This window comes from Rhinatrema bivittatum, chromosome 1 (assembly GCF_901001135.1).
Source record: "Rhinatrema bivittatum chromosome 1, aRhiBiv1.1, whole genome shotgun sequence".
Classification (NCBI taxonomy): domain Eukaryota; kingdom Metazoa; phylum Chordata; class Amphibia; order Gymnophiona; family Rhinatrematidae; genus Rhinatrema; species Rhinatrema bivittatum.
Genome location: NC_042615.1, coordinates 505,325,663 through 505,349,232, shown reverse-complemented (window position 1 = coordinate 505,349,232; position 23,570 = coordinate 505,325,663). Strand labels below are relative to the sequence as shown.

General features: G+C 50.2%; 1 protein-coding gene across 3 annotated transcripts in view; it reads right to left on the bottom strand.

The window, feature by feature from the left end:
* Positions 1-23,570, bottom strand: part of UBA1 (ubiquitin like modifier activating enzyme 1) — a 265,897-nt gene that overhangs the window by 132,383 nt on the left and 109,944 nt on the right. For all 3 annotated transcript variants that reach the window (XM_029610608.1, XM_029610599.1, XM_029610616.1), the window contains 3 exons: positions 11,357-11,467; positions 11,185-11,265; positions 10,916-11,071 (listed from right to left, as the gene is read on the bottom strand). In XM_029610608.1, the coding sequence (XP_029466468.1) occupies positions 10,916-11,071; positions 11,185-11,265; positions 11,357-11,467 (348 nt within the window). The remainder of the gene's footprint in view (positions 1-10,915; positions 11,072-11,184; positions 11,266-11,356; positions 11,468-23,570) is intronic.

Genomic DNA, 23,570 nt, shown 5'->3' with positions numbered 1-23,570 from the left:
CCAAGTCCGGAAAGGATGGGAGCTCCACCGACTGATTCAAATGAAATGAGGATACCACTTTTGGGAGAAAGGATGGAAGTGTTCGTAGTGAAATTCCCATATCCATAATCCTCAAGAAGGGCTCTCTTCAGGATAACACCTGAAGCTCCAACACTCGACGAGCTGAGGAAATAGCCACAAGGAAAACAGTCTTTAATGTAAGATCTTTTAGCATTGCTCATCATTGGTACAAAAGGAGCCCCACACAGAGCCTTAAGAACCAAGTTCAAGCTCCACGACTGACAAGGGTTCCTGACCGGCGGACGTAAATGTTTTGCCTCTTGGAGAAAATGTACGACATCCGGATGTGCAGCCAATGCTGCTCCACCAACCTTACCGCGGAAACAGAGCCGCCATCTGCACCCGTAACGAACTGCATGAAAGACCCTTCGCAAGCCCCACCTGTAAGAAGGACAAAATATGTGAAACAGAGGCAGCAGTAGGAATCACCCTTTGATCCAGACACCATGATTCAAAAATCCCCCAAACCGTGACATAGGCCAGGGAAGTAGAGGGCTTCCTACACTGCAAGAGGGTAGCCACAACTGCCTCTGAGTAGCCCTTGCTCTTTAAATGCTGCCTTTCAAAAGCCATGCTGCTAAACAAAAGCGATCTGCCTCTTCTAAACAAACGGGCCCCTGCCGAAGGTTTGAGAGGTCTCATAGCCGGAGGAGTCCGTCCACCAAGAGACTGACTAGATCTGCAAACCATGGACGCCTCGGCCATTCCGGAGCTACCAAAATCACCTCCAACGGGTGAGATTCTATGCGCCGCACCATCTTGCCGATCAGAGGCCATGGAGGAAACGTACAGAAGAATGTTCTTTGGCAAGGCGGGAACCAGAGCGTCCACGTCCTCTGCTCCTGGCTCACAGTGACAACTGAAGAAATAAGGAACCTTGGCATTGTGAAATGTCACCATCAGGTCCAAGCTTGGTGTGGACCACCTGTCGCAGATGAGGTCGAATGCCTCAGACAAGAGCTCCCACTCCCCGGGATAGAAGAAACTGACTCAGAAAGTCGGCCTGAACATTGTCTACTCCGGTGATGTGAGAGGCTGCAATGCTGACCAAATGCGTTTCTGCCCAGCTCATCAACTGTTGCACTTTGCTCGCCACTGGTCGGCTCTTGGTTCCTCCTTGTCAATTGATATATGCCACTGTAGTCACATTGTCGGAGAGAATCCTGAGACTTCCCTTGCAGACTCTAAGGGCACACAGAGCTAATTGCATCGCTCTGGTCTTGAGAAGATTGATCGACCACAGGCCCTGTACAGACTTCTCCTGACACATCGCTCCCCAACCGGAGAAACTGGCGTCCGTGGTGACCACTGTCCAATCTGGGATCGCCAGGGAAACCCTGCGGCTCAAGTTGTCCGGGTTGAGCCACCAATCTAGACTGGAACAAGCAGGCTTCGTAAGAGGCAGAGAAGATTAAATTGCTCCAACACCAGGCTCCAATGGGAAAGCAATGCAGACTGCAGAGACCTCATATGAGCAAAGGCCCAGGGAACCAACTCTAGGGTGAATGTCATCGATCCAAGGACCCGCAAATAATCCCACACTCTGGGAGGATGCTTGGATAATAAATCCCGAACCTGTTCCTGCAGCTTGATGATGCAGTCCCCAGTGAGAGATTGCTTTGCGTCGAACCGTGCACCCAGAAATTCCAAGAACAGAGGGAATCAGGTGACTCTTGGCGAAGTTGATCACCCACCCGAGTGATTCCAACAGCTGAAGCACCCGCTGAACCGCCACACGGCAAAGCAATTCAGACTTCGCCCGAATGAGCCAATCGTCCAGATATGGAGGAACAAAAAAACCTTCCTTCCAGACCTGTGCTGCCACCACAATTATTACCTTGGTAAAAGTCCTGGGTGCCATGGTGAGGCCGAATAGCAGGGCACGAAATTGAAAATGGTGACCTAGGATGGCGAACCTCAGGAATTTCTGGTGGTCGGACTGGATGCCGATGTGTAGGTACGCTTCTGTGAGATCCAGAGACACCAAGAACTCTCTCTTTCTTACAGACGCAATGACGGACCTCAGAGTTTCCATGCAGAACCGTGGAATCCTGAGGCATCTGTTTACTCTAAATCAAGAATGGGCTGGAAGGCACTCTCCTTCTTTGGCACCACGAAATAAATGGAATAACGGCCCTCCACTGTTCCGCCAGAGGAACCTTTACAATTGCCCCGAGATCGAGGAGACTGTGTAATGTGTCCTTCACCGCTCGGCGCTTCGACGTACGAGCAGGGGGAGACTAGGAAACTATCTCAGAGGCATTGAGCAAAATTTAACACGTAGCCGTGCTTTATCACATTGAGGACCCACTGGTCGGAAGTTAGAGTGGCCCATTCCTCGTAAAATTGAGACAGTCTGCCTCCCACCACTGGAGCAGAGCAATGGACCGGCCTCACATCATTGGGAGGACTAGACACCACTGGAGGACTGAGGAGCTCCTGGTCTGCTGAAGCGCCGGCCTCAAAAGGACTGGGACCAGGATTGCCAGAGAAGCCTTCAGGCCGAAACCACTGAAACCATGGACCTGGCTGAAGTACACAAGAAGTCATAAAGAGCATCTGCACTATAAGCGACCGCCACTTCGAGACGTCCCGCTTGCACCACTTCATCCTCCATTAGGGCGGTACTATTTTGCAGCTGCTGAGCCCAGCAAAGGCCTGCTCTCAAGGAGAAACTTCTGCACATGGTAGCTCGGACACCAAGCGCCGACACCTCAAATATCTTTTTAAGCTGCACCTCCAGTTTCCAAACTTGGAAATCTTTTAGAACAGTCGCCCCCATCACAGGGATAGTTTTTTTGTGACAGTCGACACCACTGCATCGACCTTAGAGATGCAGAGGTCCAAAGCCTCCCCTGGTAAGTGATACAACTTATCCATAGCCTTACTGACCTTCAGACCCAGGTCAGGAGTATCCCACTCTCAGAACAGCAAGTCCATAACAGAGTGATGAAAGGGGAATGATTTGGTTGGACCCCGCAGGCCCATGACTGGATCCACAGAACCCAGAGAATCCTCCAGATGGGTTTCAATACCCAGTTCTTCCAGAATTGCCGTAATTAATGGGCCCAACTAAACTCTGCGAAACAGGAGGACCCCCTTTGGGTCATCTCCTTCAACAATTTGGAGGACCTCCATGATCGGTAGGCAGATCCTGGTCCTCATCTGGCTGCTTCCCCTGATGAGATGCCCACTGCTCCGAATCCTCAGAGGACGAGTTGTCCAGTCTCTTGGCTTTTGGATCCCCGCTGCCTTCGTTGGGCAGGACCTCTTGCCCTTATGGCTACCTGGACCACTGGGCTCCTGGTCTGCACACACCTTGGGACCCCTCTCCAGAGCACTTTCGAGCTGCCCTTCAAGGCCTTATGCAGCAATAATACAAAATCTGAAGATAAGGAATCAGATGAGTAGTCTGAAGCCCCCCCTCGGGGCTCTCCTCTGCCAGGCCAGGAGATTTGATTGAATGATACCCTCCCCCGGGGGCCGTAGGCTGCGGGGAAAGAGGAAGGGAAATCCCTCCCCCCTCCGTGACTGTTGCCAGCGCACGAAACGTGGTCAAAATTGCCTCCGTTCCCGCACTCAGCGGGAACGGGTCTGCCGGCAGCAGCCACGAGCGCCCGGACACTGTGGAGCCCCTTCAGGATCGAGACACAGCTCCCCTGACTGACCCCGAAGTGCTTTCCTCTCTGGGAAGGCAGGCAGCACAAAGCCCATCGCACGAAAGGCATGCGTGCGTCTCCACAGGCTTTGCAGGCTGCACTGCAAGGCATCGCAAAGCGGATTTCCGGGGCAGCAGCAGCGGAGAAAACGGGAGCCCAAACCTGCAGCAGCACTCTTACTTGTAATCTGGAGAGAACAAACGAGTCCTGACTGCCCCAGGGTGAGCGAGCTGGGCTCCCCGGTATCACCCCCGACTAAGGACCGTGCGGTAAGACAGGGTTCTCAGCTCTTAACAGCGGAGCCTTGATACCAGGGAGGATGGTCCCCTCAGGACCTGCCGACCCCCTGGTTGACAAAGCCTCCCTTCTCTTTTCTTTAAGAAATACTAATACTATCACTACACTAAAAGGATTAAAGTCAAATCCCCTTGAAAAGTGTTTTTTTGGTTTTTTTTAAACTAGCTACAGACTAGGATTTTGCACCTCCACCATCTGCTGGAGACAGAGAAATAATGACAGACTGTAGGTGGCACCTCAGGATATAGGGCAGTGTCAAAACTTCTGTCTCCATCTGCTGGTGGGGAGGCAAAACCCAGGAGTCTGGACTGATCTGGGTACATACAGGGAAAAGGCTTTTTTTTTTTTAAACACTAAAGAAAAAAAACAAACACCCCTGAAGGGGATATTTTCCAGAAGGCAAGCCAACAGCAGACAGGAGGGGATTTGGGACCCACAGAGGAAGCCAGTCCCCTGGCTATCAAGGGCTACAGGATGCTTGGGCTACAACCACCTGGCTCAACCAGAGGGATAGCCCTCCACAGGACCCTGGCACAGTGAAGTGACCCAGTCTCCACAACTCCAGACCAATCAGGACTGCAGGTTTACACCTCTACCATCTGCTGGAGGCACAGAAATATTGAGGGACTGTTGGTGGCACTCTTATGTAGCAGTGTTGCAAAGGAAAATTATTCCTTACCTGCTAATCTTCATTCCTTTAGTAGCAAGGATCAGTCCAGACAGTGGATTATCTCCCCTTTCCAGCAGATGGAGTCAGATAGAACTTTGAAGGATGCTTCCTTATAAGGTAGTGCACCCTCTACTAAACCTCAGTATGGAGTATATCAAAACAAAGAGGAAAACCAGGATGGATCAAGAATAGAATTAAGTAACAAACAGTGTGCAATGGTCACAAAAACGTGTCAAACAACAAACTTGCAGAATGAACCATTAACCAGCCAAAGGAAAAAAGGCACTGAAGAACAATTTGAGCAGAGAGGCAATCCCAAACCCAATAAACAGTCAGGGAGGGCGTCTGGACTGATCCTTGGTACTACAGGAACGAAAATTAGCAGGTAAGGAATAATTTTCTTTTCCCTGTACGTACCAGGATAAGTCCAGACAGTGGGATGTACCAAAGCTTCCCTACATAGGGTGGGCCCCAGAAAGCCCTGCTCGAATGACCCTAGAGCCAAAGGAGCCAAAAGTAGGCGACCGTATGTGTAGACGATAATGACGAGCAAAGGTATGTAACTATTTCCAAGCTGCCGCTTGACAAATCTCCTGGAACGAGACGATTGCATCTCCACCCAGTAAGCAGCCTGAGCTCGAAGATAATGAGCCTTGACACCCGCTCCAATGTAGGCCACCGAGATCGCCTCCTTCAGCCAGCGAGCAATGGTAGTTTGATGCCTTGGCCCCCTTCTTCGGACCATGCCAGAGAACAAAAAGATGGTCCAACAAGCGAAATTCATTAGTGACTTCCAGATAGTGAACGAGGATATGCTTGACATCTAGTTTGCGTAGATCCACCAATGCGTCCGCTGAGAAGGACGGAAACTCTACCGTCTGATTCAAGTGGAACTCTGAAACCACCTTGGGCAGCAAAGCAGGCACAGTGCGCAAGGAAACTCCAGAATCCGTAAAACAAAGGTAGGGCTCTCTACACGAGAGTGCTTGAAGCTCCGAGATTCTGCGGGCAGAACAGATAGCTACCAGGAAAACAGTCTTGAGAGTGATATCCTTGAGGGTCACGGAACATAGAAACATAGAAATGACGGCAGAAGAAGACCAAATGGCCCATCCAGTCTGCCCAGCAAGCTTCACACATTTTTTCTCTCATACTTATCTGTTTCTCTTAGCTCTTGGTTCTATTTCCCTTCCACCCCCAGTTTTAATGTAGAGAGCAGTGATGGAGCTGCATCCAAGTGAAATATCTAGCTTGATTAGTTCGGGGTAGTAGCCGCCGCAATAAGCAAGCTACACTCATGCTTATTTGTTTTACCCAGCCTATGTTATACAGCCCTTATTGGTTGTTTTTCTTCTCCCCTGCCGTTGAAGCAGGGAGCTATGCTGGATACACGTGAAGTATCAGTCTTCTGGTTCAAAGGGTGGTCAGACCAAGATTTGGAGAACGAGATTGAGACTCCATGAAGGATAAAGAGCGTGGACCAGGGATTTCACGTGCTTCACCCCACTGAGGAATCGGATGATATCTGGGTGAGGAAAGTGAAGTTCCTCTCGTTGATGAAGTAGAGCGCCTAGGGCAAAGACTTGCACTCTCAACGAGTTGTAGGCCAGACACTTGTCCAGTCCCTGTTGAAGAAAAGATAGGATCTGAGTCACCGAGGCAGTCCGTGACAACACAGGTATGGAGGCACACCAGTTCTCAAAAACTTTCCATACCCTGATATAGGAGATGGAGGTAGACGTCTTTCTAGCCTTGAGGGTCGAGACAATGGCCTCTGGGTATCCACGCCATCTCAGCCGGCGCCTCTCAAAAGCCAGGCCGCAAGACAGAAGCGATCGGCCTGGGCGAAAGATACCGGACCCTGATGCAGCAAGCGTGGAAGGTGACCCAGATGAAGAGGTCCGTCCACTGCGAGGTTGATCAAGTCTGCAAACCACAGATGACGGGGCTATTCCAGCACCACCAGAATTACCGGGCCCTGGTAGGACTCTATTCTCCAGAGCACCTTGCCCACCAGAGGCCAAGGGGGAAACACAGAGGAGAACATGACGGGGCCAGGGGTGGACTAAGGCATCCACTCCCTCTGCTCTGTACTTTCTTCTGCGACTGAAAAACAGAGCTGCCTTGGCATTCCGGGAAGTTGCCATTAGGTCCAGATAGGGAGTCCCCCCATCTGTGTAGCAGGAGATTCACCACCTCAGAGAGTTCCCACTCTCCGGGATATAGATGTTGACGACTGAGAAAGTCGGCTTGAACGTTGTCTACGCCTGCGATGTGGGAAGCCGCTAGGCGGGAGAGATGAGTCTCCGCCCACGCCATTAACCTGTCTATCTCCAGAGAGACATGCCGGCTCCTCGTGCCCCCTTGGCGATTGATGTAGGCCACAGTGGTCGCATTGTCAGAGTACTTGGACTGCGCGACGATGGATGAGAGGTAGGAAGCATTTCAATGCCAGACGCACCGCTTTGGTCTCCAAGCGATTGATCGGCTAAGTTGCTTGGGACAGCTTCCACTTCCCTTGCGCAGAACTCATCTGATACCGCTCCCCAGCCAGAGAGACTGGCATCTGTCGTGACTTACCCAGTTCGGGACGTCCAAAGGAACACCCTGGAGAAGATGAGACAGGTTGAACCACCACGAGAGACTGTCCTTGGCTCCCTGTGGGATAGGAAGGATGGCTTGGGAGTCCCGAGACACCGGCTTCCAGCAGGAGAGCAAGGCGAGCTATAAGGGACGCATATGTGCAAACGCCCAGGGGACCAGATCGATGGTGGAAGCCATGGATCCCAGGACCTGGAGGTAATCCCACGTCGTTGGAAGCGAGAGACCGATGAATCGCTGCATCTGAGCTATGAGCCCTGTCCAGGGGCAGAGACACCTTGCCCAGCACTGTGTCGAAATGCGCCCCCAGGAAGTCCAGAGACTGAGATGGAGAAAGGCTGCTCTTGGCGAAGTTGGCCATCCAACCGAGTGAAGAAGCGTCAACACCTTGTCGACCGCCCGGTGGCACTGGGCTGAGGACTTTGCCTGAATGAGCCAGTCGTCCAGGTATGGGTGCACCAAGACTCCCTCCCTCCGGAGAGCGGCAGCTACTATCATCATCACCTTCGTGAAAGTTCAAGGAGCGGTCGCAAGACCAAAGGGTAGAGCCTGGAACTGGAAATGCTGTCCCAGAATCTTGAAACGCAGAAAACGCTGATGCGCTTGGAGGATGGAAATGTGTAGATAAGCTTCCATCAGATCCAGGGAGGCCAAAAATTCTCCGGAGTGTACCACCGCTATCACGGAGCGCAAGGTTTCCATCCGAAAGTGGGGAATCCTGAGAGCCCTGTTGACCATCTTGAGATCCAAGATCGAGCGGAAGGAACATTCCTTCTTGGGGACTATGAAGTATACCGAATAATGTTCCCGGCCTACTTCCAGGGAGGGGGGCGGGGGGAACCAGACGAATCGCTCCGAGAGCCAGAAGCCTGTCTAGTGTCTGCCGGACTATGAGTTGTTTCTGGACTGAGCCACATGGAGAGAAGAGGAACCTGTCTCTTAGCAGGCGAGCAAACTCTAACGCGTAGCCGTGTCTTTGAATATCCAGGACCCACTGATCTGACTTGATGTTGACTCACTCCTCGTAGAAAAGGGAGAGACGTCTCCCTATCCTGGGGATCAGGGAGTGGGCCGGCATAGCTTCATTGTGAAGACTTGGACGACGTCCCCTGGGCCGGACCAGAGCGGGGCTGTTTTCGGGCATGAAAGGACTGAGTCCAAGATTGAGCTCGAGAGGACGGCTGACGAGGAGCTGCAGTCCTTGCCTGGTGGAAAAATGACTGATTCCTGAATCGGCTTCTAGTGGAATTAAAAGACCTAGAAGAACGAGGGCAATCCTCTGGCAGTTTGTGTACCTTATTCTCTCCAAGGGACTTGACAATCTGCTCCAGATCCTCCGCAAATAGTAGCTTGCCCTTGAAGGGGAGGGATACCAGCTGTGACTTGGAAGAAGAATCCGCCGACCAGTTGTGAAGCCAGAGAAGGCATCTAGCCGAGACTGCAGAAACCATAGATCTGGCCAATACTCTCAGAATGTCATAGAGTGTCTGCTCCATATGCTATGATGGCCTCCAGGTGGTCTGCCTGAAGTGCTTCCTCAGGAGGCAACTCCTGGGAGCTGAGCAGCTGTTGAAGCCAGCGAAGGCCTGCACGCTGAGCGAAGGAACTACAAATGGCTGCCCAGACCCCCAGGGCGGACACCTCAAACTCTTAAGATAAACTTCCAGCTTTCGATCTTGAAGATCTCTCAAGGCTGCACCACCCGTTACTGAAATGGTAGTTCTTTTAGTCACCGCTGAGACTGCAGAATCTACTTTGGGAACCTTAAGAAGCTCCAGGAAAACATCCGGAAGAGGATATAGCTCAACTATGGCTCTGCCAACCTTGAGGGAGGTCTCCGGAGAATCCCATTCCCTGGACAACAGTTGAAGGAACGTGGGATGGGAAGGAAAGGACCTACACGGCGGACGTAGACCAGCCAGAAGGGGGTCCCCTTTCTTCGCTGGTGGATTAGGCTCAGGCGGGTCCTGAGGGTCCTCAATGTCTAATTCCTGTAGGATATGTGGAATGAGGGGGTCCTGCTCATTCCTCTGGAAGATTCGCAGGATTCTAGGATCATCCCCTTCCAATTGAGCCGTAGGTGAAGGTTCATCAGGATCCGGGTCCGGCTGAGGAACAGGACCCCCCCCCCCCCTGCTGATGGGTGTACCAAACGGACCCTCAGAGTGCTTGAGGTGGTCGGAGGTACCCCTGGTCCTGGGACCGCTGAACCCTTGGGCATTCCCCACGGTCTGGGCACTTCCCAAGATCTCAGTGGAATCAGCCATTCTGGGTACCTTAGGAGGAGGTCTCGCCAGAAATTCCTGGTGCTGGCCCATTCTGGTCAAGTAAGCATTGTGAAGCAGGAGAACAAAATCCGTGGAAAACTCAGGTGGCCCCGATGGAGGAAGAGTGGGAAGCACCGACAGAGGAAAAGGCTCCAGAGGTGGAACGGGTGTCAAAACCGGCGGCTGAGATGAAAAAGGAGCATCCTGCTCTTTTCCTGTTAGCGCTGGAGCAGCAGAGTCTGGAGACAAAATGGCCACCGTTCACACGGTCAGCGGGATCGGGGCCGGCCCCTGAGCGTCGAGGCGTGCCAGAAGACTAGAACCAGAGCGGCCCAGCGGTTGAGAGGGTCCCTCCCCACCAGGGAGGCAAGTTGTGCAAATCCCCTCACAGGAGAGCCTCGACCTGGGCTCTCCACAAGCGCAGCACCTGGACTAACGAGGCATGGGGATCCCCGGAGCCGCAAGGGAACCAGCTGTTCTTAACGCGAGAAACAGGCAGGGTTTAAAGCTGCGGGAAGCGGGAAAAACCTCCACTTCAGCCTGTTCTTCTTCACGCTCACCAGGTTCGTGGCTGTAAGAAGCGGGTAATAGCCTCCGCTTCAGTCCTGCTCTCTCTCTATCCCTCAGCGACCCACAGATAGAGGCACAGAGGAATAACGCCTCTCTGTGCCGGCTGCCCCAAGGAAAACAGTCTCAGGGGCAGCGGATCAGATAGTAGCCACAGGGGGAGAGGTCAGCACCACAGACTTGCACCCCGGAGAGAGGAAGAGAGGAAATAACCTGTCAAAAGGAAATAAAAACAAACTTACCCCGACAGAGATGGGAGGAGTGGGGAGAGAGGTGCAAATAGTACTGCCTGCAAGCTATAGAATGCTCCCACTAAAACAGGAGTGGAGGCTACAGGAAAGCTCTCCAAATAATTCCCTCAGAAAATTAAAAAAAAAATATTTTTTTTTTTAAATTAGACTTGATCCATCCAAAAGAAAGGAAAGCTGAGGAAAATAGAGAAAATTCCTAAAATAGCTTTCTAGTCATCTCAGTGGGGAATGAAAGCCACCACTGTCATCTGCTGGAGTCAAGAGAATACTGAGGATTAGTAGAGGGTGCACTACCTTATAAGGAAGCATCCTTCAAAGTTCTGACGCCATCTGCTGGAAAGGGGAGATAACCCACTGTGTTGACTAATCCTGGTACGTACAAGGAAAGTTTTGTTCTCTGCCTCCATCTGCTGGTAGGGATGAATAAACCCACTTGTCTGGACTTATCTGGTATGTACAGGAAATAAGTTTTCTTGGGAAAACTGTTAAGAGTAGCAAACCACGAAGCATGCAAAACCCTTGTTTTGCCACAATTGTGCTTACTGTGACATCCCAAGGTCGGAAGAGGAACTGCCGGTTCAAGTTGGACTTCTCAATGGTGTCCATGTCAGTCACCGTAACGTTGCCTCCTTCGCCAGCTGCTAGGCCTATCATGGCAAAGTTCTTCAGCAGTTCACAGCCAATGGCACCTGCACCAACCTGCAGAATATGGGAACAGCATTAATGGGAAGCATGGTTGAACCTGCAGGAGTTGGGGTAATGGAGGAAATTGAAAGGAGAACACAGCTCCAAAGAAATTAAGTGAATACTACCAAGAAATACTTCTGTTTGCCCAGCTTCTCTTGCAGGTCTGAGCCGAAGACTGCAATCTGCCCATCATAACGGCAGTTCCGCTGCAGAGAACAAAGTAAAGTTGTCAAAATAGAGTGGGGAAGGCAGAGCTTTAATACCCCAAGCCAAAATTAAATTGAGCAACTTGCATACCAGGCTGCACTTCTCTTCTGTCAGTAGCGAATCCTTGTTCTCCTCGGGCAGACACTCCAAGGCATCAAAGTAAAGCCACTGCATGATGGGCATGAACTTGCCAGAGCAGGCCTACAACAAATACAACCAGCATTAATTCACAACCCAGCTGCCCTACTGTTGTCCCCATCTCCCTCCATCCTTTTTACATCTAGTACTTTTCACCTCCAGTGTCCTAAAGGAAAACTGGTTCTTACCTGCTAATTTTCGTTCCTGTAGTACCATGGGTCAGTCCAGACAGCTGATTTTGCCTCAGCACCAGCAGATGGAGACAGAAGTTCTTGACCGACACTGCCACTTAAGTTGAGGTGCCCCCTGCAGTCTGCCAGTATTGAACTGTACTCAAGCCAGATGAATAGGAAAAAAAACAAACAACCTCACGATGCACAATTTCTCCCCAAATGAGCAGAGGGAAGAAACCTTGTTATACTGAGTAAGAACTTTTGCCCGCACAACATTGTACCTGAAGACTGGAGGATAGCAAATGTAACCCCAATATTTAAAAAGGGCTCCAGGGGCGATCCGGGAAACTACAGACCGGTTAGCCTGACTTCAGTGCCAGGAAAAATAGTGGAAAGTGTTCTAAACATCAAGATCACAGAACATATAGAAAGACATGGTTTAATGGAACAAAGTCAGCATGGCTTTACCTAGGGCAAGTCTTGCCTCACAAATCTGCTTCACTTTTTTGAAGGAGTTAAACATGTGGATAAAGGTGAACCGGTAGATATAGTATACTTGGATTTTCAGAAGGCGTTTGACAAAGTTCCTCATGAGAGGCTTCTAGGAAAAGTAAAAAGTCATGGGATAGGTGGCAATGTCCTTTCGTGGATTGCAAACTGGCTAAAAGACAGGAAACAGAGAGTAGGATTAAATGGACAATTTTCTCAGTGGAAGGGAGTGGACAGTGGAGTGCCTCAGGGATCTGTATTGGGACCCTTACTTTTCAACATATTTATAAATGATCTGGAAAGAAATATGATAAGTGAGATAATCAAATTTGCAGATGACACAAAATTGTTCAGAGTAGTTAAATCACAAGCAGATTGTGATAAATTGCAGGAAGACCTTGTGAGACTGGAAAATTGGGCATCCAAATGGCAGATGAAATTTAATGTGGATAAGTGCAAGGTGATGCATATAGGGAAAAATAACCCATGCTATAATTACACAATGTTGGGCTCCATATTAGGTGCTACAACCCAAGAAAGGTCTAGGTGTCAATGGATAACAAATTGAAATTGTCGGTTCAGTGTGCTGCGGCAGTCAAAAAAGCAAACAATGTTGGGAATTATTAGAAAGGAAATGGTGAATAAAACGGAAAATGTCATAATGCCTCTGTATCTCTCCATGGAGAGACTGCACCTTGAATACTGTGTACAATTCTGGTCGCCGCATCTCAAAAAAGATATAATTGCGATGGAGAAGGTACAGAGAAGGGCTACCAAAATGATAAGGGGAATGGAACAGCTCCCCTATGAGGAAAGACTAAAGAGGTTAGGACTTTTCAGCTTGGAGAAGAGACGGCTGAGGGGGGATATGATAGAGGTGTTTAAAATCATGGGAGGTCTAGAACGGGTAGATGTGAATTGGTTATTTACTCTTTCGGATAGTAGAAAGACTAGGGGGCACTCCATGAAGTTAGCATGGGGCACATTTAAAACTAATCAGAGAAAGTTCTTCTTCACTCAACGCACAATTAAACTCTAGAATTTGTTGCCAGAGGATGTGGTTAGTGCATTTAGTATAGCTGTGTTTAAAAAAGGATTGGATAAGTTCTTGGAGGAGAAGTCCATTACCTGCTATTAAGTTCACTTAGAGAATAGCCACTGCCATTAGCAATGGTAACATGGAATAGACTTAGTTTTTGGGTACTTGCCATGTTCTTATGGCCTGGATTGGCCACTGTTGGAAACAGGATGCTGGGCTTGATGGACCCTTGGTCTGACCCAGTATGGCATTTTCTTATGTTCTTACCTGTGCTGGACCAGAGCCTGAAACCAAACACTGATCGAGCCAGAGTCTCCAATTCTTCAAACTCCATATTCTTACATGGGTGGGAGTCTGGACTAATCACAGGAATGAAAAATTAGCAGGTAAGAACAAATTTTCCTCTCTGTACGTACCTGGATCAGTCCAGACAGCTGGGACGTACCAAAGCTTCCTTACACTGGGTGGGACTCAGAGTCCTGCTCGAAGCACACTGTCGCCAAAACCTGAGGCCTGGACCTCCAGACCATAATGGCTGGCAAAGGTGTGCAAAGATTTCCAAGTGGCCGCTCTACAGATTTCCTGTGGCGAAACTTGACTTAGCCCAAGAGGCCACTTGCGATCGGGTAGAATGAGCTCGAAGCCCACTAGGCACCGGCCACCCTTTGGCAATGTACGAACAGCTGATAGCCTCCTTCAATCATCAAGCAATAGCAACCCTAGAAGCCTTCTGCCCTCGCCTGGGACCACCACAGTACAAAAAGATGATCCGACAGGCGGAAACTATTAGTTACCTCCAAGTAACAGAGCCCGCCGCACATCCAACCTTCGTAAATCTCTGGACTGAGGGGTAAGAAGGGCCCGAAACCAGGAAGGAAGGGAGCTCCACAGACAGATTCAAATGAAAAGATGACACAACCTTAGGCAAAAAGGAGGGAACCATTCTCAAGGACACTCCGGAATCAGAAATCTTCAAGAATGGTTCTTTGCAGGATAAGGCCTGAAGCTCAAGACACCCGCAGAGCAGATGAGATAGCCATCAGGGAAATCACTTTCAAAGTAAGATCCTTCAGCGTTACATGTTTCAAAGACCTTAACTGTGACGTACACATGGCCAGCAACACCAGATTGAGACTCCAGGAAGGACAGGGATTCCTGACGGCTGGATGCAGATGTTTAACTCCATGTAGGAAGAGCACGACATCTGGGTGTACTGCCAAGCTAACTTCGCGTGCTCTACCCCGAAAGCAACCCAGAGCTGCCACCTGAACCCTCAGGGAATTAAAGGATAAGCCTTTGACCAGACTAGCTTGCAAAAAGGCCAAGACATCACCTACTGAGACACGAGTGGGGACCACCTTGCATTCCATACACCAAGACTCAAACACACCCTGACAATATGTCAGGGAGGTAGAGGTCTTTCTGAACTGCAAGAGAGTAGCATTCACCACATCCGAATAACCCTTATTCCTTAGACGTTCCCTCTCAAAAGCCATGCCACTAGACAAAAGCGATCTGCCCCTTCCAAACACACGGGACCTTGTTGAAGATCCGGCTGGAGCAAAACCCCTCAATAGACTGTCCACCACTAGGTTTACTAGGTCCACAAACCACAGCTGCCTTGGCCCCTCTGTGGACCTCTACTCTGCGTAACACCTTGCCGATTAGCGGCCACGGTAGGAACATGTACAGCAAAACATCCAATGGCTAAGGGAGGACCTGAGCGTCCATCCCTTCTGCGCCCATCTCCTAATGCAGACTGAAGAACCTTGGGGCCTTGGCATTGCGAAAAGTTGCCATCAGATCCATGCAGGGATGGCCCTACCTGCTGCATATAAGACGAAAGGCTCAGGAAATCCGCCTGAACGTTATCCATGCCCATAATATGAGAGACTGCTATCCTTTCCAGATGCAGTTCCGCCCAACTGAACAATTCCCGGGCTTCCAGGACTACTGCTTGGCTCTTTGTGTCTCCCTGGTGATGTAAGCCACTGTTGTCGCATTGTCTGACAGAACCTTACCGAATGGCCCTGCACCAGGGGAAGGAGAGCCTGAAGAGCAAGATGCACGGCTCTGGTCTCCAACCGATTGATTGACCATGAGGACTCATCTTAAACCTATGGCCCTGGACTGATCTGCATTGGCAATCTGCACCCCAACCGGAAAGACTGGCATCTGTGGTCTCTACTATCCAAGAGGGAACCTCCAGGTCTACCCTTCTGTGGCGCCTGTTTGGGGTGAGCCACCAAGCGAGACTGGACCATGCAGATTCTGTAAGCGGAAGTGGTGGCTGAAACTGCTCGGAGATTGGGTCCCAACGGGATAGCAAAGCTGATTGAAGAGGCCTCATATGAGCAAAGGCCTACGGGACTAAGTCCAGGGTTGATGCCATTGATCCAAGAACTTGTAGATAATCCCAGTCTCTGGGAATGCATATGGTCAACAGCGAGCAAACTTGAGCCTGCAACTTGTGGATCTGCTCTTCGGTGAGAAACACCTTGCCCAACCTCATGTCGAAGAGGGCCCCCAGGAACTCCAAGGTCTGGGAGGGCAGTAAATGACTCTTGGCCAAATTGACTATCCACCCCAGGAACCTCAAGAGGCAAAGGACTCAATCCACCGCCTCCCGACAGAGGGACTCAGACTTTCCCCGAATAAACCAGTCTGCCAAATAAGGGTGCACCAGAACTCCGTGCTTCCGAAGGGAAGCTGCCACCACCACTTTGGTAAAAGTCCTGGGCGCTGTTGCTAGGCCGAAAGGCAGAGCAAAAAACTGGAAGTGTTCCCCCAGAATCATGAAGCGGAGAAATCTGATGGTCGAGCCGAATTCCAATCTGCAGATAAGCCTCCATCAAGTCCAGGGATGTGAGGAACTCCCATGTGAACCGCTGCGATTACAGACTGCAACATCTCCATGTGGAAGCATGGCACCCGAAAAGTTCTGTTCACCTTCTTCAAATAGAGGATGGGCCAGAAAGTACCTTCATTCTTTGGTACCACAAAGTAGACAGAGTACCTGCCTGTCATTTGCTTTGCTGGGGGTACTGGCACAATGTCCCCCAGTTCTTGGGAGGCGACGGATGGTGGCCTGCACAGCTAACACTTTTTCCTGGTAAGAGGATGGTGAGACAAGAAAACGATCCCTTAGAGGCCGAGCAAACTCTAAAGCATAACCTTATCACGTCCAAGACCCAATGATCGGATGTAATCTTGGTCCACGCCTCGTTAAAAAAAAAGAGCCAGATGACCCCCTATTAGTGGCACAGAGGTGGCAGCCGGCCTCACCTCATTGGGAAGACTTTGCTCTGCCCTTACCCTGGGAGGTACTTTCGCTGCCGGGCCGGCAACATCAAAAGAGCTGACTCAATGAGTGCTGCCTGCCCGATGGTTGCTGGATGATGAACCAGACAATCTAGAGGCCTGAAACTTATGATTTCCCCAAAATAGAGTACGAGAGGTAAAGGAAAGCCTTGCTTTGGGCTTATCTTCAGGCAACCAGTGAACTTTGTTCTCCCCCAAGGATTTAATCTCCTCCTAACTCCTTACTAAACAGCAGCTTGCCCTTAAAAGAAAGAGCCCAGCTGCATTTTGGAGATGTCCACCCCCCAATTTCTCAAAGGAGTCTAAGCGGAAACAGCGGACATGGTTCTACCAGACGTCCACAACAGATCGTACAATGCATCTGCAGTATATGCCACCATGGTCTCTAGCCGCTCCGCCCGGAGGGAATCCACTTCTGAGAGGGCCTTATCCATCTGGAGCTGCTACACCCAACGAAGGCCTGCCCGCAACATAAAGTTGCTACACATAGCAGCCTGAGCCCCCAGAACAGAGACCTTGAAAATCTTTGAGGTGAACTTTAGCTTCCTATCCTGAAGGTCCTTGAGCGCCGTGGAATCGGTGACAGGGATAATAGTCTTCTTAGTGACAGCAGACACAGCCACCTTCAGTATCTAGACAATCCAGCGCCTCATCTGGAAGCAGGTATAACTTGTCCATGGCCCTGCTCACCTTCAAACCAGCATTTGGAGTGTCCCACTCCCTGAAGAGCAGGGCACTGACCAACATGAAAGGGAAAAGCCACAGTGGGTCCCCCTAAGCCCCAACATCACCAGATCCATGGCCCCTAGCATCGTGCTCTCTTGCGGGGCCTCAATAATTAACTCCTCAAGCACGGCGGGAATTAGGGGGGCTAGTTAATTGCAAAACAAACGCACCACTCTGGGGTCATCCCCCGCAAGCCCTGACACATCCAGGTGAGACTGGTCTGGGTCCTAGTCGCCCCCCCCCCGCCCCCCGAGCCCTGAGGAGACAATGGGGGGAATCCCCCTGCCCGGGCCGTGCTAATAGCCAAAATGGCCTCCGTTCCCGCCCTAAGCAGGAACCGGTCCCCCCGTCCGTCCCCCCCCAAGAGGGCTTTCATGCCGACACGAGCCTCCCAGCACGAAGAAACCATCCTCCTAACAGCTGCTCCGGAGATTCCCTCCATGCTGAGGAGGCACTCTGAGCAAAGGCCATCACACGAAAGTCATGCGAAGCCCCATAGGCACTACAGGCCGCACCATGTGGCATGGTCCTCAAACCTGGATTGAAAAAGGCAGCACCGAACAAACTGTAGACAGCAGAGGAGCCACTGGAAGCAAGAGCCGGGACGTGCTGAGCCTACCTGCGAACTGGCGAAAACAAATTCCTTCCCCCAACACCCTTTATTCAAGTGCCCAGTTGCAGGTTCCTACTGTCCCCTAACAGGGCGAGTGTCAACCCTGGCGGCTGCTTGAATGGGAGTGAGCGACAAGGTCTGCGAACTTCTGCCCGGACGTCTCAAACCCCTGCCCTGGGAGGCTGAAGAGACTTCAAAGTCCAAGATCTTCCTACTATTTTTTTTTTTTGAAACTGGGATTTGCACCTCCAACATCTGCTGGAGACATACTGGCAGACTGCAGGTGGCACCTCAACTTAACTGGCAGTGTCAGTCAAAAACGTGGAGGAGAGGCAAAACCAGCTGTCTGGACTGATCCGGGCACGTACCGGGAACTTTCATTTTATTGATTTATATCTTTAATTTAATGAATCTCCCCCATCTCAAAAAGCATTGGGCATGGTCCATGCACAAAAGTCAGATAAAACCAATACATGCACAAAACCAAAAGTAAACAAGCGGCTTGTGAGCAATCCAAGCCTCCATTCCAACCTGGCATTTGTCCTCTACATTCTACAGAAACAGCGGTTGCCAAGTTTTCCATGACCTTTTCAGAGCCAAATCCAATGGCTTTACTTTATTCTCATCCTCCTTTGTTCTATCCTGGTTCTCTTCTTACCTCTTATTGCACTTTTTACCTGATAATTTCGTTTTCCTTAGTGTAGACAGATGGACTCAGGACAATTGGGTATTGTACTCTTCTGCTAGCAGATGGGAGACTGAGTCAGATTTCAAAGCTGACATTCTACATATACCCGTGCAGGAAGCTTAGCTCTTCAGTATTCTCCTCGAAAAGCCATTATGGATATATGTTTGTTTACTAACTTGATTAAACTTGAACTGGTTCAACTGATTTTCAAACTGAAGACCGCCTGCGCACTCAATCGATCAACGCAGACACCAGATGAGACAGTGGAGCGCAAGGGGTAGTTCATGGCTTACCCGTATTACTTTAGTCTCGAGGTTGGTTATCCGAGGTTCTCTTTTTCTGGGGCAGCCGTGGGCGGGATGCTGAGTCCATCTGTCTACACTAAGGAAAACAAAATTATCAGGTAAGTAATTTCTCCATTTCCTAGCGTGCAGCCAGATGGACTCAGGACCCATGGGATGTACAAAAGCTACTCCTGCACAGGGTGGGAGGCTGCCCGAGGCTCACTTAGTACTGCCCTTGCGAATGCTGTGTCCTCCCTGGCCTGAACATCCAGGCAGTAAAACCTGGAGAAGATGTGTATGGAGGAGCACATCGCTGCCCGACAGATCTCAGCAGGCAACAGCAGCTTGGTTTCCACCCAGGAGACTGCCTGGGTTCTTGCAGAATGCGCCTTAATCTGAGAGGCGAGGGTTTTCCTACCTCTGTGTAGGCTGCCTTGATTACTTCTTTGATCCAGCGGGCAATGGTTGCCCGTGATGCCACTTCCCCTTGCTTCTTCCCGCTGTGAAGAACAGGTGATCTGTTTTGCACACAGGTTCCAATCTTTCCAAGCATCGGACTAGGAGTCTGCTGACATTCAAATGGTGAAGAAGGCGTGAGTCAGAGTCCTTATGATCATCTGGTGATGGTAGCAAGATGGTTTGATTCATGTGAAACTGGGAAACCACTTTCAGTAAGAATGAGGGGACAGTGCACAGTTGAATGGTTCCAGGCATGAACCTAAGGAGCCATTTCAGGAAGCGGGACACATCTGGATGAGTTGATAGTCTGATGCTGTCCACCTCGGCGACTTGGACTTTGAGGGAGTTGAGAGACAACGCCTTTATCCCATCCTGTAGGAACTCCAAGATTATGGGAATTTTGGCTGTTCGCAGGTGGGTCCCACGGTCTTCACACCAGTCTTCGAATACTCTCCAAATCCATACATACGATAGGGATGTGGAAAACTTGCGTGCTCGGAACAAGGTGTCAATGACAGACTGAGTAACCCCGCTTCTTCAGGCTAGCCCTCTCAAGGGCCATACCATGAGAGAATCGAGACTGATCTTCGTGGAAAATAGGGCCGTGGTGGAGAAGGCCCCTGTGTGGAGGTAGGCACAGAGGGTTTCCCGCAAATAGTTCTCATGTCTGCATACCATGGTTGTCTTGGCCAGTCCGGGGCGACTAGTAGAACTAGTCCCCTGTGATGCTCTATCTTGCAGATGACCCTGCCCAGTAGTGGCCAGAGGGAAGGCATACAAGTAGGTCTTCCTCTGGCCAGTTCTGGACGAGAGTCGATTCCCTGGGATTGTGGTTCTCATCTGCAGCTGAAGAACCTGGGAACTTGGGCAGTGAGATGGATTGCCAGTAGATCCATGGCTAGGAGGCCCCTGCGATTTACTATCAGCTGGAAGGCTGTGGTCGACAGCATCCATTCCCCTGGGTCTAGGCTCTCTCTGCTGAGAGTCTGCTGAGACGTTGTCTTTTCCCACTATGTGGGAGGCCGAAATCCCTTGCAGGTTTATCTCCACCCATGCCATTAGGGGGTCTATTTCCAGAGACACCTGCTGGCTCTTGGTTCCTCCCTGGTGGTTGATGTAAGCGACTTGTCGCATTGTCAGACATTACCCTGACTCGCCTCGGACCTGTGGGTGAATTGCAGGCACACTAGTCTGACTGCTCGCACTTCTAGGCGGTTTATGTTCCATTGTCCCTGGGCCGTCAGCTCCTGACAGTGTGCTCCCCAGCCTCGCATCAGTGGTGAGCAAGATCCAGTTCGGTGGGGATAGGCTTACTCTGCTTAAGTAGTCTTCCTGTGTCCACCATTGGAGCTGATCCCGAACTTCTGCTGGTAGTTGGAGGTGAATTGAGTAGTTCTGGGACAGTGGATTCCATCGTGACAGTAGGGAGTGCTGGAGTGGTCGCATATGGGCCCTTGCCCATGGAACAACTTCCAGGGTTGATGCCATGAGGCAGAGGACTTGAAGGTAGTCCCTTATCTTGGGACGTGCATTGGCCATTAATCTTTGCAAGTGTACCATCAGTTTTCTACTCCTTGGAGGAGTGAGGAAGACCTTGTTCTGTTTGGTGTCGAAACAGGCCCCCAGGTACTCTAGAGACTGAAATGGCTGGAGACAGCTCGTCTGTGTTCACGACCCACCCGAGCTCCTGCAGTAGGCTCTTCACTGTGGAGGTGGCCTGCCGACTCTCCTCCAAAGACTTTGCCCTAATCAGCCAATTGTCTAGAGCAGTGGTTCTCAACGGTGTGTCGAGACACATCATTGTGTCGCCAAACCTCCGGTCCCCCGCTGACCCAGCTGCTCCCCGGTCCTCCTCCGCCCTGGCTTAAAATGCCGTCAGCCCGGGTGGAACACGGCAGAACAGCTGGAGTCAGCAGCATGGTCTCTTCTCCTCCCCCCCCCCCCCCCGGCGGCCCGGAAGAGGAAGTGGTGAGCAGCAGGTGTGTGCGCAGGAAGAAGAGACCATGTTAGTGTGGTCGTCTGCTCGGCCGGAGGAATGAGCAGCGCGGAGCAGAGAAAAATAAAGAACGTCAACCCCTGCTGCCAATGGGACTCCTTTCTCCGCGCGAGGGCTGAAAATGAAGGCGTTTAGGTTTGAGAGGAAGCTGCTGCTGCTAGTTCCAGGGAGGGAGGGAAAGAGAGAGAGAGTGAATGAGCAAGCAAGCATGTGTGTTTGAGATCCTGTGTGTGAGATAGTATGTATGTGACTGATTGAGAGCCTGTACATGTGAAAGAGTATGTCTGTGATTGAGAGCCTGCCTGTGAGAGAGCATGAATTTAAGTTTACGATTGGGAACCTGTATGTGTAAGTTTGTGATTGAAAACCTGTTTGTGTGAAAGAGCTGTGTGTATGATTGAGATCCTTTTGTGTGTGAGAGAGATCATGTGTATGTATGATTAAGAGCCTGTGGGGTACATTTTTAAAAAAGCACGAGCGCGTACTTTTGTTCGTGCACCAGGCACAAAACAGAAGTACGCCGGATTTCAATAGATACGCGCGTATCTTAAAATCCGGGGTGTGTATAAGTGAATGACAGAGCATGTGTGTATAGGTGTGTAAATGAGAGCCAGTGGGAGAGAGCGCTGGTATGTGACAGAGGACAAAGTTCCAAGCAAACCACCCCTCCTCCTGCTAATTCAAAACAATCTCAGGACACCTGGATATCAAATGCTCCCAGGTATGCAGGGCAAAAAAATGTTTGTATCCTTATTTTTCATTACTGGGTCTTTGTGTCTATTTTGAAATATTTTATTGGTATCTAGAAATTTTATATGAGTTTTTAATTATTGGATATTCCACTCATCAGCTGTTTTGAAATAATCTGGTCTTTTTGTTAGTATGGTTTTACTGCTACTGATTTTATATTTCTTGATTTGTTTTATAAGGATGGGTGATTCTTTTTTCCTTTATTGCACTGCATACAGAGACTCTGGCTTGTTGCAGTTTCCAATTCAGTTTTTTCTGCATGCTTCTAGTTATGCATTTTGGTCTCTTTATTGTTTGTTAGGTGAGGGTCTTAAGGCCTGGTGTAATATTTTCAGTGTTGCCTTTTCTTAGGTAAGGTGGTTACTGTTTAAGTGCTGGAAATTGGTGCTGTTTTGGTGTGTTGGGGGGGGGGGGGGGGAACGGAGTGTTTTCCTCTCTCTCCCAGACACAACTGGCGTGGGAACTTTGCAAGCTCTTGTGAGTGCAGAGCAAAGACTTAGGTGGGGAGGGAACAAAAATCCCGCCAGTTTTAACTGTGTGAGAGAGAAGTGTGGTAATGTGCGCTGAAGGTGAGTGCGAGTGCCAGAGAGAGAGAGGGAGACTACGTGAGGGGGATTGGGCGTGCGTGTGTGAGGGACAGAGGGAGAGTGTATGTGCAAGAGAGAGAGAAGAAGCCTATGTAGGGGGCTGTATGAGAGAGATTCTCTAACCCCCCCCCCCCCCCCCAGTGGAAGGGGTTCAGTGTAGAGGGGAATGGGAGAGCAAAGGAGTTGGGGCCTGTAAGGATAGAGTGAAAGGGGTCTGAGCCTGTCCCTCCGCCACTGGGGAAGGGGGGAGGGAGTTGGGATGGCAGGACCATTATGCCTTGCGAGATCCCCCTCAGCCACCGCTGCAGCTCCTGCCGCCGCCGCCTCTTGCCCTTCATGGTGCTGGGGGGGGGGGGGGGGGGGGGAAGCAGAGCAGAGCAAAGAAGTAGGAGGAGAGGGTACAAAAATCTCACCCGTTTTAACGGGCTTAACGATTCCATTTCAATGTTTCAGATTGCATTGTTAAATTGAATTTTCATAGATTTTGATTTAATTATTTCGTGTGACACTGCGTTGGAATTGAGCTGTGTCGTTTACCATACTGTTCATTTAGTGAGTATAGTTTGTTTTCTTTTTTCATTTTTTTTCATTTCTAGAATTATGCGGTTTACATCTAGACACAGATTTGCTTCTCACATGGACAATTATATGCTGCGTGTTCTAGAGTCGGCAAACCAGACAGACAATCTCTATATCTGCACAGACAATGGAACAAAAAATATTGTATACCCACAAGCATTGTTAAATTAACCGTATTCGAAACTTGCGCTCTTTTCTTTCTTTTCCATTTAACCAGACTGAGCCACAGCAACGTGTGGCCGGTTACAGCTAGTTTTAAATAAAAATAATTACCGACCTTTACTTTTTATTTCCGCCTTGAATTATAATGAGCCGTGTGTCACATGTGAGTGTGGCCTGTCAGGTGTGTCACGATGGGAAAGGTTGAGCAAAGCAAGTTTGCTTACCGTAAACGGTGTTTCCGTAGATAGGATGAATTAGCCATGTTGTCTGGGAGCCCCTCGCGACCGGTCAAGTAAGCGG